Below are 13,747 nucleotides of genomic sequence, written 5' to 3'. Positions count from 1 at the left end.
CATAGACTCTAAATTCGTTCTCACAGCACCTGACAGACAGGAGAGAGACAGGAGAGCGCATGAGAAACGGGGTCTGTATTTCGCTTGTTGCTTTGTGAAAATGGAAAAACGGCCGGGGCTAGCGCATCACCATTGAGACCTTCCCTCCTGCCTAGTGCTTGCCCTTTTTCTTCTTGTGCTGACTCTTGCGCGGCAACTGACGGGTTGCAGCGGCCGCCGCAGCATTCTGCTCGAGCTGCGTGGTTCCACCGGCGCCTGGTGTTGCCGGCGAGTTCTTCGTCTGGTTGTACGCCTTGCTCATGTCGCTGAAAGTATGCGGAAAGTGGGGTTAAGGGGGATCGTTATTCACCGTCTGAGGGGGAAACACGACAGGAAGCTCCTCCGTTCGTTATCACTTACAATTGGTCGGCCTGTCCGGAGGTGGTTCCCTGGCTGCCCTTGATCACCTCCTTGACGCGGCGGTCGCGCTTCTTCCGGTACCCGGTACGCTCGTACCGTGGCAACCAGCGTTCCGGGTCGGGCAGTACGCCGATGATGTAGTTCTTCGGCAGCTTGCCCTTGCGCTTCTTGCGCTTCTGCTTGCGGGCGGCGGCCTGCTGTTCCGCGGACGGGGTACCGGCGCCGGGCGATTGGTCACCGGTGGTGCGCCCGCCACCCGGCACATTTTGCTTGCGACGGACCGCCTTGGCGATCATCATCCAGTTGGTGGCCTCGAGCGCATCGATCTCCGACACCGTGGTGAGCGTGTCGAGCGCCGGCAGCCGCTTGCTGGCCTGCTGCGCGCGCTTCGGATCGAACTGGGCGTACGCGATGACCAGCTGGGCAAGCAGCTTCATATCGTTCGGGTGCGTGCGCAGCAGCTCCTCGAGACTTTTGGCGGCCGTTTCCGGTTCGCCGCCGCGCAGATGGAAGCTGGCCGCTTGGCGCCACATATCGCTCAGATCGCCATCGCTGATCGTGGCGCCGCTCTTCTGCCGCTTGTACCAGTCGACCGCACCCTTCAGCAGCTCCGAGGCGGCCTGCTTGTTGTCGAGTCCGAGGTGCAGCGTCACCAGTGCGGACACGACGCCCGGCTGGTAGCGCGCTTCGCCGAGCGATTCGAGCGTCTCGATCGCTGCCCGCCGGTTGCCCGCCACCAGCTGCAGCTGCACGATGGCAAACCGCACCTGCAGCAGCTCGGCCGCGCTGTCACCGGGCAACCGTTGCGCGTATCCTTCCAGCAGCTCGACCGCTTCCCGGTACTTTTTGTCGCGCGCGAGCTGGCTCACGCGCACCAGCAGCGACTGGAACTCGAGGTCGGGATGGGCGTTCGCCAGCCGGCTCGCGAGTAAACCGCACTCGGCCGGGCTGGCAAAGTACGCCAGCAGACAGTTGTTGAAGGCAATCGCTTTCCGCTGCCGGCTGGTCAGCTTCTGTTCCGCCTGTTCCGAGGTGGCGACCTTCATCTTCTTCCGCGAATCGAACACATTCTGGTCGCGGTTGATGACCACCAGATTGTTGCTGACCACCGCCGTCAGCGCGGCATCGTTCGTCTTGTGGCGCAGCGCGTCGGCGTACAGGGCCGACGCTTCCTTGACCCGGCCCTGCATCTGCAAGCAGTACGCCAGCTGCACCTTGATGATGGTAATCTCGTCGATAATGTCCTCTTCGCTCGCGCCATCCTCCTCGAGCGAGTCGCGACACATCTTCTCGCTCGTGCGCAACTTCCGCTCCGCCTCGCCGTACTCCTTCCGGCCGGCCAGCGCGCACGCCGCATTGTACGTCAGCTCGTACGTGTCCTCGGGCAGGTTCATGCCGGCCAGCTGCTGCTGCTTATCGGCGCCCCCACCGACGATGCACCGGTTGGCGGCCACCGCACTCATGTTCGTGCGACGCTCGTCATCGTAGTCGTCGTGCGTGTTCTTGATGATGTTCCGGTACAGCTCGAAACACTCGTCGAATCGCTCCAATCGGTACAGGATCTGGGCCAACAGTTCCTTCACATTCGGCGCCAGTCCTGCCCATTGCTCAGCGCCGCCGCCGCCGCCGCCACCACCGCCGCTGGGCACCGTCGATTGGATCGTGCGAAATGCATCTTCGGCACGGTTTAGCCTGTACTCGCTGTACGCCTTCTCGAAGGTGGTGTCCGGGATGGCGGTGCCACGTTCGATGAACTTCAGTACCTCCTCGAACTTACCGTTCTGTATGAGACAGACCAGCTTACATTTGGCGGCCTTCCATTCGGTGGCGTCAAGCCCGATTACTACAACGAGCAAACGAAAATTGTATTACACTTGCTGGCTGGCTATCGGGCAGGAAAATGCCTATCGCAGCGGGACAGGCCTTACTTTTATTGGCAGCCTTCAGCACCTTGTCGTAATCGGCACTGGAGCAGTACTTGTTCAGCTCCGTGTACAGCTGCCGTATAGTTATCTCCTTCGTCTCACTTTTCGACATTTTGTCGATTCAGCACGCCCCGTTCCGTGTGTTTTTTGCACTATCCAAAGAAAACGCGTTCCAGTTCCAGTTCGCTCGTACAGCCACGATTGCTGCGATGCCAGAGCAATTTGACAGTTGTTCGTCGACATGGCAATTCCCGGACGCGCACTGACAGCGCAATGTTGTGTCACATGACAGCGGGAAAAAAAACAAAACAATCAAACCAAAACATCATATGTTGTGCTGTTTGTGTTGATTCAATTTTGGACACCATCGGTCACAAAACCATCGACCCGGCAATGGAAAACGCCTCCAAGGAGCAGCTTTGCGAGCTGATGGACAAGCTGCTGATTAGCTCGCTCGAGCTGATCGAACGGGACGTCGAGCTAAGCCAGGACATTGCGCGGCTCACAACCGAGGGCCAGATGGAGCTGGCCCACACGCGCTTCACCAAGGGACCGAATGCGGTCAGTGCGGTGCAGCTGCCGACCGAAGACTACAAACCGTTTCGGGCGCTGCACACGACGGTGAGCAAGGACGAGGGGACGGACGGCGATACCGGAAGCATCCTGCACCTTGCCCTCGCCAGCCATCCGGTCGATGGGGCAGCGGAGCGTATCGATCCGAGCAGCTGGTTCGGTATTCTGCGTCCACCGTCGTTAAACACTGCCAGGGAGCGGTTTACTCGGTCGCTTGATTCTATTGTGGAGCGTGCGAATGTACGCATACAGCTGGGCAGCTACTTAAAGGTGTTTGAAATGCTACACAAACGCAACACGGTGGAATGTAAGTAGCATTCAACACAGCCCCGAGTGAGATGAGTGGTTAAGATCATGTGCGCGCGCGCCCGACAGGATTACTTAGATTTAAATAAAATAGAATGAATTTAAATGCCAATGGTAGGAAGGTTTGGCAGGAATACATCGCTGGCAATTATCGTTAAAAAATCCGAAATAGGGCCCCTAGCCTTTTTGTTCAAAAGCCACCCATCAACAGGTCCGCTTGCATCACCTGTGCTCCTTGGATGATTCAAACGTTTTCACCACGTTCGAATGTGTGCGTTTTGCTGACGACATTCCGGTGATGTTTACAGCACATTATCTGTTTACATCGCTCCATTGCGATCTCACTCGCACTAACGCACCAAACCAACGCTGGTGGTGCTGCTCACTCATGCAGCTGTCAGCTGTGTGGTTCGACCCCCACGGAAATCGTACGACATTGGCAAAACGCACCGCGCTTCCCGTCGGTTCCTGTGGTAGTGAAGAGTCCTGTGTGTGAAAAGGCTGCGATTTTCCAGCCCAATCTTCCGCAATCCGCCATACCGTAGGAAATCGAAAAGCATGACGGCGCCTACATACGCTTGCGGTGGTGGACCGGGTTTGACCGCTTCTGGACAGAAAAAGCTTCCACGTGCACCGGAATTCAATCTGCCGCTGGAGACGATTGTCCGGATTGCACTGACGTGTATTTACATGTAAGGAAAGGGGGGGGGGGGGGGGCATCATTCCCTCGATCCGATCCGATTCCGGCAATGGTTCAAGCGAGTCCTGTTTTCGGTTGTGTGTGTTTTTTTGTTTTAGTGCACTGGAATTTAAAGCTCCCTTCGTGCGGAAGATTCAACAGGAGGAACTGTGGCTGTATCGGAACCCGCGCACCGACAGCTACGTACCACTGACCATGCTGTGGCCGATCGTGCTCGGCGTCCCGGGGTTGGTTTTCACGCTGCACTATCTGAGGTCGCGCGATCGGCAGGAACTGCGCTGTGCCGTGCTGGCGTTCACGCTCGGCCTCGGTCTGAACGGTGTGGTGACGAACACGGTCAAAATTGCGGTCGGCCGACCGAGGCCCGATTTCTTCTGGCGCTGCTTCCCGGACGGTGTGGTCAACGAGCAGCTGCACTGCACCGGCACGGACGTGCGAGCGTTAATGGACGGGCGCAAGTCTTTCCCATCCGGACATTCGTCCTGTAAGTGCATCCAGCGTGTGGACCATCCTTCGACCGACCGGCACGCATACACACGAAATTGATTGTTTTTCTTTCTCCTCCCCCCCCCCCCCCCTCCCTACAGTTGCCTTCGTTGGGCTCGGCTTCCTAAGCTGGTACCTGATCGGTAAGCTGCACCTGCTGAACGAACGTGGCCGTGGCCGTTCCGTGCGCGTGATTGCGGCCGGTTTGCCACTGTTTGCCGCAACGATGATTGCGATTAGCCGCACGTGCGACTATCACCATCACTGGCAGGATGTGACGGTTGGTTCGCTGATCGGGATCGCACTATCCTATCTCTGCTATCGTCAGTACTATCCCGCCTTCTCCGACCGCAACTGCCATCTGCCGTACCACCATCAGCGGCAGGAATGCGCCCCGGCAATGTCCTCGATGCTGCACAGCCCGAACCGGGCGAAACGTTCGCCGCAGCGTACCGGCACGCCCCCTAGCTCACCGCTGGCCACAAACTATGTGGTTCCGGACGGTGGTCTGGAACGGGAAGATTCCGACGATACCGAGACACGGCGGCTGCTTGGTTCGCCCACCGAGCAGCAGAAGGAGGCCAAGTGGATTTAAGTTGCAGCCACCCACTACCATCGGGCGAATTTATTGGAACAAAACCTGCATCGCCATTGTTACCCTACTCGTCGTCCGCCACGGTGCAACGCATCGTCACCAAACCCTCCCCCAGCCCGCACTCGATCACGTCCCCGTGGCGTACCGGTCCCGCACCGGCCGGTGTACCGGTCAGCAGCAAATCGTTCTCCTCCAGCGTCATGTAGCGCGACACGTACGCGATCAGCTCCGCAATCGGGAAGATGAGATTGCGCGTACTGTCGTCCTGCTTCCGCACACCGTTCACATCGCACCAGACGCGCACATCGTCCGGGTGGGGAAGTTCGGCACGGCTCACCACCCGGCTGACCGGTGTGGACGTGTCGAAGCCCTTGCCGAGACACCAGGGCAAACCTTTGGGCCGAGCGTCCAGTATAAAGTCCATACCGGTCATATCGAGCGCTAGGCAGTAGCCGCCGATGTAGGCCGCTGCCTGGTCGGCGGTTACATTCGCACACCGCCGCCCGATGATGACGCCCAGCTCGGCCTCAAAGTTGATCACGCCACCGAAGACGCGCGGTATGCGAATGGCCGGCGGAGCACTGGCATCGGCGGCATCCAACAGGGACGAGATGGGCTTGAAGAAGATGACGGGCGCGTCCGGTTTGGCGGCGTTCGTGAGGCGCAAAATTTCTCTGTACGATAGGACATTTGTTTTAGCAAGCGTTAGAAGCAGTAGAACGGAAGGAACCGAGCGTAGTAAGTTATTTTAAACGGATTGACAAAGTTAACCACGCATTTCAAACCCACACACACACACACACACACAAGATGGCGAGTGATTTAGTACCTTGTTAAGTAGTTAATTCCTTCCGTCCGTTTTAAGTTAAATGAAGAGGGTCGTTCTCCAGTTTTAACCATCCGGTTAATTCCAGCAAATGTGTGGACGGTGATTTTTATTCCGAATTTATTCCGATCTTACGTTAAGAAAACACTAACAAACCAGGGCGACCCCAGTTTTCTGTTGGCGATACGATCAATGAAGCTGTGTAACGATGGAACTTACTTGTAGTTGACGCCTGCTCCGATGATTTTTCTCGTCGATTGAAAGAACTTGGTTGTGGGCATCCTGTGGTGCGTTAGTGCGATTTTTTGGGATTAACTTGCGCGCGCGTGTGTGGACGAGAACGAGCACCAGCGGGACGTAGACGAGACCTAACTAAAGCCGTGCCCTCGATTGCCGCGAGCTCGTCAGCTGTTACTATGCCGTGCAGCAATCAGAGCAACACACAAAGAGACAAAGAGAGTGAGAGAGAGCGAGAGAGAGCACGAGAGAATTAAAGAGAAAACCACGGCTCAACTCGCGCCAACTAAAAGTGGAACTGTGCGCAATCAATAATCTACCACCTCTCCAAACCAACAGCAACCGCGGGGACTGATAAGGGCGCGGCATATTGGACAACGACCAAAATACGTTGGGTGCCTGCTTGGTAGATATCTGTGCCAATCGAACCAGCGATTGCCGTCCAGTGGGGACACTTAGGAAGCAATTGGTTCAAGCACTGTTGTGTTGATGGTTTGTCAACCGCTGGCATTTGCCGGGCCGAAAAACCGGTTACGTTAGGTCAGCAGTATGCAACGGCAGCAGGAAAGAAACGGCACAAACTTCAACTTTAAGTGAATCAATCCGGGGAACCTTCACCTGTACCTGATCCGGACCAAATACCAGCCGGACCATCACCACATCTACACAGACTGGTGGTCTACTGTGGGATCCATTCCAGCTTCGACAACTGCGCCATCAAGCTCCCTAACCACAAATCTCTCTTTCGGAGGACTTCAGCCCGACATTCCGAACGTCATCTTTACCCGACAGCGCCAGAGTTCGACACCGCCCTCGAATACGGCTTCTCTGGCCAACGAAGGTCGGCTCCGTTCAACCTGAACCACACAGCACTCTTCCGCGTCGCTAAGACGCCATCCGCTTCACTAATGCAATAGTCGCTCAACACTGGAACAGCACCTGGCACAACCTAGATCCCGACTGCAGTCACCTCCAACGAGTCCTTTCGCATTGGTCACACCCGCCTGACACACTCCTACCTTCTCCTGACAGATCCAGTCCTCCATGTACAGCTTCTGTGTGGCGTCGACATGTACCGTCCGCCACATCCTCACCGATTGTCATGGATACACTACGCACCGAGCCACCTGCCCACTTGATATCGACCTAGCCATCATACTATCGCCTCATCCGATTTCTACCCATCAGCAACCTGTGCAGAGAGATATAAATTCGATCTTCGAGATAGTTAAGCCTATACACACACACTAGTTTTCCCACACATATGTAACAATAGACAGGAAAGAAGCGAATGAGGTCTCAAAGACCCAAAGCCTCTCTAAATAAGAGCTGGTCGGTGATCTCACGGTCGTGCAGCGAATTATACTCGCCAGGCTGCGGTGGGCTGATCATGTCATGAGAATGACGCTAGGCCACTCAGCCCGTACCGTCTATCGGGGGCAGTCATGGTAGGCCCAAATGGAGTAATGGCGTTGATGCGACCCGCCAGCACGGCCAGGATAATCGATTGGCATCCGATGGCGCTAAACTGTGACCGGTATCGAGGATTGTTGCGCCGGATAAGTAAGCAAGTAAGTAAGTAAACTCACGTCTACTGACTTTTCCACTGTGTCACGTGAAAGCGGACAAGCTTGCCAACAACCAATTTATCTTATCGCAAGCTATAGACAATGCCGGCGATAAGCAAGTGAATTTCATCCCACCTTTTGCTCTGCTATCTGTCCAGAGCCAGTCAATATTTGCCCCAACACTATGGGAAAACGGCTCGGATGAGATTGGAACCCCGGTCGTGCCGTGTGAAGCCGCTGAAAATCGATCTAAAACGAAGGATGAACTGAAACGCAACCAACATTCCGCCCATCAAATGGTTTAAATGATCAACAGTTTAATATACATAATTTGTTTCTCTCGCTCCCTCTTCTTGCGCAATAAGCTAACAATATCGTACTGCCGGAGGGAACAAGCGCAAACACGCCTTCGTCACCCTCATTTGCCTTCTACGCTATGTTCCTATCTATTTCACTTTTTAAGCACACATATAATTACGTTTATCAACACACTCACACACACACACGCACACGCACTCTCGCACACGCATACACGCAACACGCATCGTAACACTCTAGTAGTCACTCTTGTCTTTCGATGTGGCCCTGTGGCATGCGGCCCTAAATTCCACCCAAATTTGTCTCGTCCTATCTACGTTCGTGCTCGCCCCTCGAACATGTGTCCCCGAAAACCTTTCCCTTGGTCTCCACGCTGTCTAGTGTCTCGGTGCCTTTTGCCGGCTTAATCTCGTTTTGCTACACTACTGCGCCGGCCGGCTGACTACTCGTGATGGCGCAGGCCACAGATCGAGATGAAGGTGCTAAAGTTCTGCAGATGGCAGGCCGGTATGACGGTGTACGCGATGCGGGCCACGTTGGCCGGCGACACCAGAAAGCTCTCCACAGCGTCGATCAGAAACTGTACGGACGGTATCGCGTCGACCTGGTAGAACAAGCGCAGATGTACAGCCGGTTTGGCCAGGTCCGCCGATGGCGGTTGTGCCGCCCGCGCCGGATGTGGCCGTGCGTGTTGGTCGTCCTCTGCACCGCCCACCGACTCGTCGTTGCTGGCGGCGGCGGCGGCGGCGGCGGACGGAGAGGATGGGCTGATGCCGAGCAGCCCCGGATAGGCCTGTAACAGTTTGCGCAGAACGTACGCGATCGTGTCGTGTATGTGCTCGCGCGTGATTCGCTGCGCCAGCTGGGTGTGATGGTGCAGGTAGTCGTCCGTCAGCTCGGTCAGCTTGGTGGTGGATGTGGCCAGCCCCGTCGACACGTAGCACACGATCGAGGCGCAGTTGTTTTCGTAGTTCCAGCGGCGTCGGATCGATATCGAGTACTCGCCGATCGAGCAGCCCGTTTCCTCGTCTAGAAAAGGAGTCGGAAGAAGGAGTCGGGGTTTAAGATGTGCATTGTGACACGTTTTCTCGGATGCGCGCTGCTTACAGTCGAACTTGTCGTTGTGCGAGTGGGCCCACACCTGCCACTCGACCAGCGCACCGCGTGGCAACGACGGCACCACGATGTAGTCGATGATCGCGTTCGCCGTCCGTCGTTCCCATTGGCGGCGCGCCTCGTAGATGTAGCTCGGATGCGTCACGAAACAAATGCCCTGCACCACGTCCCGCAGCTGACCGCCCTGCGCATTCATTGCCTTCGCTATTCGGCTCAGGTGGCGGAGCGTCAGCTTGCACTGCTGCTTGATGCCACCCTCGATGATCGTCATGCTGCCCGGCACCAGGGCTATCTGGCCGGAGATATACGTGATGTGGCCGACCTGGGGCAGCAAGCAGAGAACATTAAGCAAAAAACTTCCTGCCGCGGTCAGCGCGCTTACCTTTGTCGATTGGCTGTAGGTACCGATGTTGGCCGGTGCCCAATGGGAAATGCCCTGCACGTGCATTGTCTGCCGTTTGTGTTCCAGCTCCGAAGCTAAGTGACACAAAGTTCAGTGAAAACCTTCATTAATTGGCATGCATTTCAAAGTGCTTGACCGGTGGAAACGGGCAAATTGTATCGGGATTGTGTTTTTGTGGACGAGAGCACTGTGAAGCTTACCACTGGAAACGGGATTAAAAGCAACAGCCTCCAAGACGACTGCACAGTCCGCCGGCAGGGGACACTCCACGCACACCTGGAAAGGAGAACAAACCGCCATTAAGCCAACAGGGGTGAGCCGGGACCAACATGCTACCTACCCTCGTCGGGGGATTGGCGAAGGCGAACACCGTTGAGTAGATTTCGTTGATAAAGCTATATTCGCCCATGTTTCGCACGTACAGCGTAATGTAGCAAATCTGCTTCAGCGTAAACGAGCGCGAATGGACCATATCTGGAAGGTGGGAAAGTCGGATGAAACCCAATTCACTGCAGCCCCGGTTGCCTGCCTCCCGCACTCACCTTCCAGTATGGCGAGCGCACTGGCCATTGCTTGCCGCGAATCTTCCCCACAACCCTGTACACCGGCCACCCACATCCAGCCCTTGGAGTTGACGATCGCTCGTGGTCGATTGCTCAGTGGACGGCTTTCGCGCGAGTAGTGAAACGGGGGCAGCACCTCGATCGGTCCATCGCTCGACGCCACACTCGGGCCGCACTCACCGGCGCTAATGCTGGACCGTGCCTTGGTAATGATCCGCACCGGTGACTTACTGAAGGGTGCCGGTTCGAGGTTCGCGCAGATCGTTAGCTCCTTCGTTATGCTGTTGCTGCGTGACAGCACGACCGCCGTCGCACCCGCCGTCCCGCTTAGATCGTCCTTGCTGAACGAGTTGCGCATAACGGAGCCGCGTGACACACCGATGCCGCCGGTCACCATCCCGCTGCTGCTGCGCTCGATCAGCTCCAGCTCGGTTTCGCTCAAATCCGGATCGCTCAGATCGCTGTAGCTGGACTCGTTCAGATCATGGATGAAGTCGAGCGAGTTCTTGATCACCACCGGCTCGATGCGCTCCTTCGGCACCAGCCGCAGTTTGGTGAAGTTTAGATAACCTACGGGGCACACCGGATCGGCCGAGCTGATCACCGTCTGCACGTCGTCCACCACGATGCGGCTGCGAAACAGGGGACAGTCGAGCGTGAACGTCTCATACTCGCCGCCCTCGCCGCACACGTTCAGCCCGTACTTGTCGCGCATCAGCAACAGGTGCGGTTGCATCTCCTTCAACGATTTGCCCAGATGCCGGTCGGGCATCAGGCCGAGCGCGGCCACCTTGATGATGATCGCGTGCACCTGACAGTCGATCATCTCCTGCAGCAGCTCCGTCTGGTCCCGGCGCCACAGATATGCCAGCGAGATAAGGTTGAGTCGGGTGCAGCTAGAACGGCAACAGCAGGGCACGACAATCAAACACGGGGGAAAAAAACAAATGACAAACAGCAGCGGAGCTTTCATTACACGATCGTTTGCACAATGTTGCGGATGCTTTGTGCCTCGAACGTGCTGTGATGATGGACGGATGTGATTGTAAATTATTCAAAGTAGACAACATCCGACCGGGCGTTTCCGCGTCATCCGTAGACGTTGTTGGACGTACCGGTTAATCTTATTTAGCATGCAGCGTACGGATGTGATTTAGAAAACTGTTGCAAGTGCTTTGAAAATAGGCAATGCAAACATGCAGGACAGGACCATCTGGAAAACCCTGTACGCGTAGTGGGACGCTCCACTGTAGTACGGCCTACTTTGATTAACCGAAAATGGCTTACATAGCTCGAACATTAAACGGTACGAATTAAATTGAAGTCAACACATTGCAACTTTGCCACATGCTTCATATTTCCTTCGTGTAAGCGCTTGTACCATGCTTTTGTTTATTTTCTACCTCCACCGAAACACATATAATCAATCCAATGTCCCTGCGCGCGACTCACACGCACACACGTGCATCCAAGCAATGGCAATGACAGGCAGTTGTGTGGTACGAAAAATGACACAACAATGTAAAACACGTGTAAACCTGCTGTCGGTGTGCAACGAGACGAGCAAACACATGGGACGAGATAAGATAATGGATGGCCAGGGCTCGAGTGCATTCCGCACTGCACGGCAAGTGCAACCTGGGTGCACAAAAACGGCATACTTACACATTTTCCACCCGCACTCGTTGGTAGTCGGACAGGATGGCACCGACGGCCACCGCCTCGATCTGCTGCTCCCGCTGCACCTCACCCAACAGCTCGTACAGATCCTCCACCTCGTCATCCTCGGTCGGCTCGTAGTGACCCTTGGTGTTGATCGAGTGGCCCCGCGTCATGCGCCGGTACAGCGGCAGCTCCATCGCCTGGGCCAGCTTCTCAATGCCCTGGTGACCGACCGTCTGGTACATGTAGCTGTCCAGCTCGTCCCGATCCTTCGGATGCAGATTGGCCAGCGCGACCAGCTCGTGTCCCTCGGCCACGACCTGCATCATGTTGTACGTACTGTCCTTGCCACCGCTAACCAGCGCCACCACCCGCATCTTCCGGTCGCCGCGTGCACCCGTCGCCATTGTCTGGTCCGTCAAAGTCACTCCCGGATTACGGCAGCTGTACGGGCATGGGGGACCGGCGTCGCCAATGGAACGAAGAATGTAGCTTCCGTAAACGAGACGGTGGGATTAGCACACCAACCGGGTGCTTGAAGTGGGTGGTGGGAAATGTGGGAAGGCTGGCAGTTGTCTTGCCACTCTACACAGCAGCAACAGCTGTTTGCGAACGACACACACACGCACACACGCACACCCACACAGCTACGTTCGCGTCGTCCTCTTTGTGTCAAACGGTGAAAGAATCGAAAAGCGCCGCCGACTGGGATGCACAATATGGGTGAGCGGTACGTTCCCTTTCATCGATGGGTTTTAGAGGCGGGGGTTTTTCCTTCACGATGATTGCTTCCGGAGCAAAGGAATTCCTCCGAATCGAATGCTCGTCACCGGACCAACGAGGTTATCATCCTGCAGGTAAACAAAACCAGGACGGTTGGCGCGAAACACTGAACGACGGCCTTTCGGCAACACCACTGACCGACGGCGACGACGACCTTCACACGTTCCCTTTCTTCGCAGACGGTCGGATGCTCTTCTACACTAGGGATTCGAACTATTTTCCCCCGTCACTTTATATCACACATACACACAACCACTCACGGCTACACAAACCGGGACGGATTGGCAAACAGGACACTGTACAGCAGCTTCGATAAAACGTTTCCCACGGACGACACCACTATTACGCCCTTTTGCGTGGGCAGCTTTTTGTCATCGCGCGCGCCGTAAGGTGATCGTATCCTTTTATGTTACGGTCGTCTCCCACGGCAGCATCCGCCTCTCTGCTGTCTGCGGTGGTCTGCCAATTTCGGTCTGTCTCGCTTTCGCACCGATTTTGTTGCAAAAATATCGCTTATCTCACACACTCCTATTGCGTTCCGCTGCTAATCATAGCAACCCGAGGAAAGGCAAGACATGGCAAGGGTGATGAGACGAGGCAGGGGGTGGGGGTCTGGGATGAGAAGGGCACTATTGTCACACAGGGTACAACCACACACACACGCGCACGCCCACAAATTTACACATTCGCGGATGGGTAGTCCAACCGCATGGCCGCGGTGTGGATTTTTTATTTTTCTGCTCTCCTCAAGGACTTTTATGCTTAGCAGAATATTGAGCAGCAAACGTGCTGTTGCACATTCCGCCAGCACAATGCTTTCGGGAGGGAGAAGACCAGCTAGAGCGGGCGTCTTGGCTGTAAATAGGAACGGCACGGGGGTGAACTATCAATCACACAGCAGCCATCACCATCATCGTCGGCTGTGCGCTATCACTTCATTTCAGAGCACCGCCGTTGTTTTTCCTGTCCAACCCCAACTCGTCGCGCGGGTTGTTGCGCACTCTTTTTTTCTATTTCCAAGTTCAACGTGCCCCCGGGACAAAACTGAAGACGAGAAAAGCCTAGACTCTAAACACTCAGCTCACTCAGCAGATTAGCGACAGCACCGGCCTAGAGATTTTACCGATCTTCACAACATCACTACGAAGAAACTGGCCGAAATGGACTTTTCGCAACATTCGAACACGAATTTTTGGCGCTTGTTATCAGCGACAAAAATTAACTTCACAACGAGGACGGCTACGGCGGCTCGGTGGTCTCCACCGAACAAAACATATATCGCTCTCT

General features: G+C 55.6%; 5 protein-coding genes across 6 annotated transcripts; 2 read left to right on the top strand and 3 right to left on the bottom strand.

The window, feature by feature from the left end:
- Positions 1–2: 2 nt before the first annotated feature.
- LOC118506574 (signal recognition particle subunit SRP72) lies at positions 3–2,597 on the bottom strand. Its single transcript, XM_036043916.1, has 3 exons — positions 2,328–2,597; positions 400–2,242; positions 3–305 (listed from the first exon to the last, which is right to left on the bottom strand). Exons 1-3 carry the CDS (start codon positions 2,434–2,436, stop codon positions 152–154), a joined length of 2,106 nt encoding a protein of 701 aa, XP_035899809.1. The 5' UTR covers positions 2,437–2,597; the 3' UTR covers positions 3–151.
- An 11-nt stretch (positions 2,598–2,608) lies between these two features.
- LOC118506579 lies at positions 2,609–3,339 on the top strand. The gene has a single exon (XM_036043936.1). The coding sequence runs from the start codon at positions 2,610–2,612 to the stop codon at positions 3,210–3,212; it is 603 nt and encodes a 200-aa protein (XP_035899829.1). The 5' UTR covers position 2,609; the 3' UTR covers positions 3,213–3,339.
- Positions 3,340–3,605: 266 nt separating this feature from the next.
- Positions 3,606–6,034, top strand: LOC118506577 (phospholipid phosphatase 5). Its single transcript, XM_036043933.1, has 3 exons — positions 3,606–3,895; positions 4,002–4,387; positions 4,491–6,034. Exons 1-3 carry the CDS (start codon positions 3,762–3,764, stop codon positions 4,982–4,984), a joined length of 1,014 nt encoding a protein of 337 aa, XP_035899826.1. The 5' UTR covers positions 3,606–3,761; the 3' UTR covers positions 4,985–6,034.
- Positions 4,980–7,784, bottom strand: LOC118506578 (acylpyruvase FAHD1, mitochondrial). 2 transcript variants are annotated; one of them, XM_036043934.1, is made up of 2 exons: positions 5,814–7,784; positions 4,980–5,658 (listed from the first exon to the last, which is right to left on the bottom strand). In XM_036043934.1, exons 1-2 carry the CDS (start codon positions 5,882–5,884, stop codon positions 5,049–5,051), a joined length of 681 nt encoding a protein of 226 aa, XP_035899827.1. In that variant the 5' UTR covers positions 5,885–7,784; the 3' UTR covers positions 4,980–5,048. The 2 variants fall into 2 exon arrangements, with proteins under 2 accessions (XP_035899827.1, XP_035899828.1); XM_036043935.1 differs by having other exon boundaries at positions 6,030–7,527.
- Positions 7,785–7,907: 123 nt separating this feature from the next.
- LOC118506572 (diphthine--ammonia ligase) lies at positions 7,908–13,737 on the bottom strand. The gene is made up of 7 exons (XM_036043914.1): positions 11,681–13,737; positions 9,995–10,911; positions 9,793–9,926; positions 9,653–9,728; positions 9,432–9,526; positions 9,041–9,371; positions 7,908–8,962 (listed from the first exon to the last, which is right to left on the bottom strand). Exons 1-7 carry the CDS (start codon positions 12,082–12,084, stop codon positions 8,376–8,378), a joined length of 2,544 nt encoding a protein of 847 aa, XP_035899807.1. The 5' UTR covers positions 12,085–13,737; the 3' UTR covers positions 7,908–8,375.
- Between the last annotated feature and the right edge of the window lie 10 nt (positions 13,738–13,747).

Source organism: Anopheles stephensi, chromosome 2, assembly GCF_013141755.1.
Source record: "Anopheles stephensi strain Indian chromosome 2, UCI_ANSTEP_V1.0, whole genome shotgun sequence".
In the NCBI taxonomy this organism is placed as follows: Eukaryota; Metazoa; Arthropoda; class Insecta; order Diptera; family Culicidae; genus Anopheles; species Anopheles stephensi.
The sequence above is the reverse complement of the archived record's forward strand: the minus strand, read 5'-3'. Positions and strand labels throughout refer to the sequence as shown.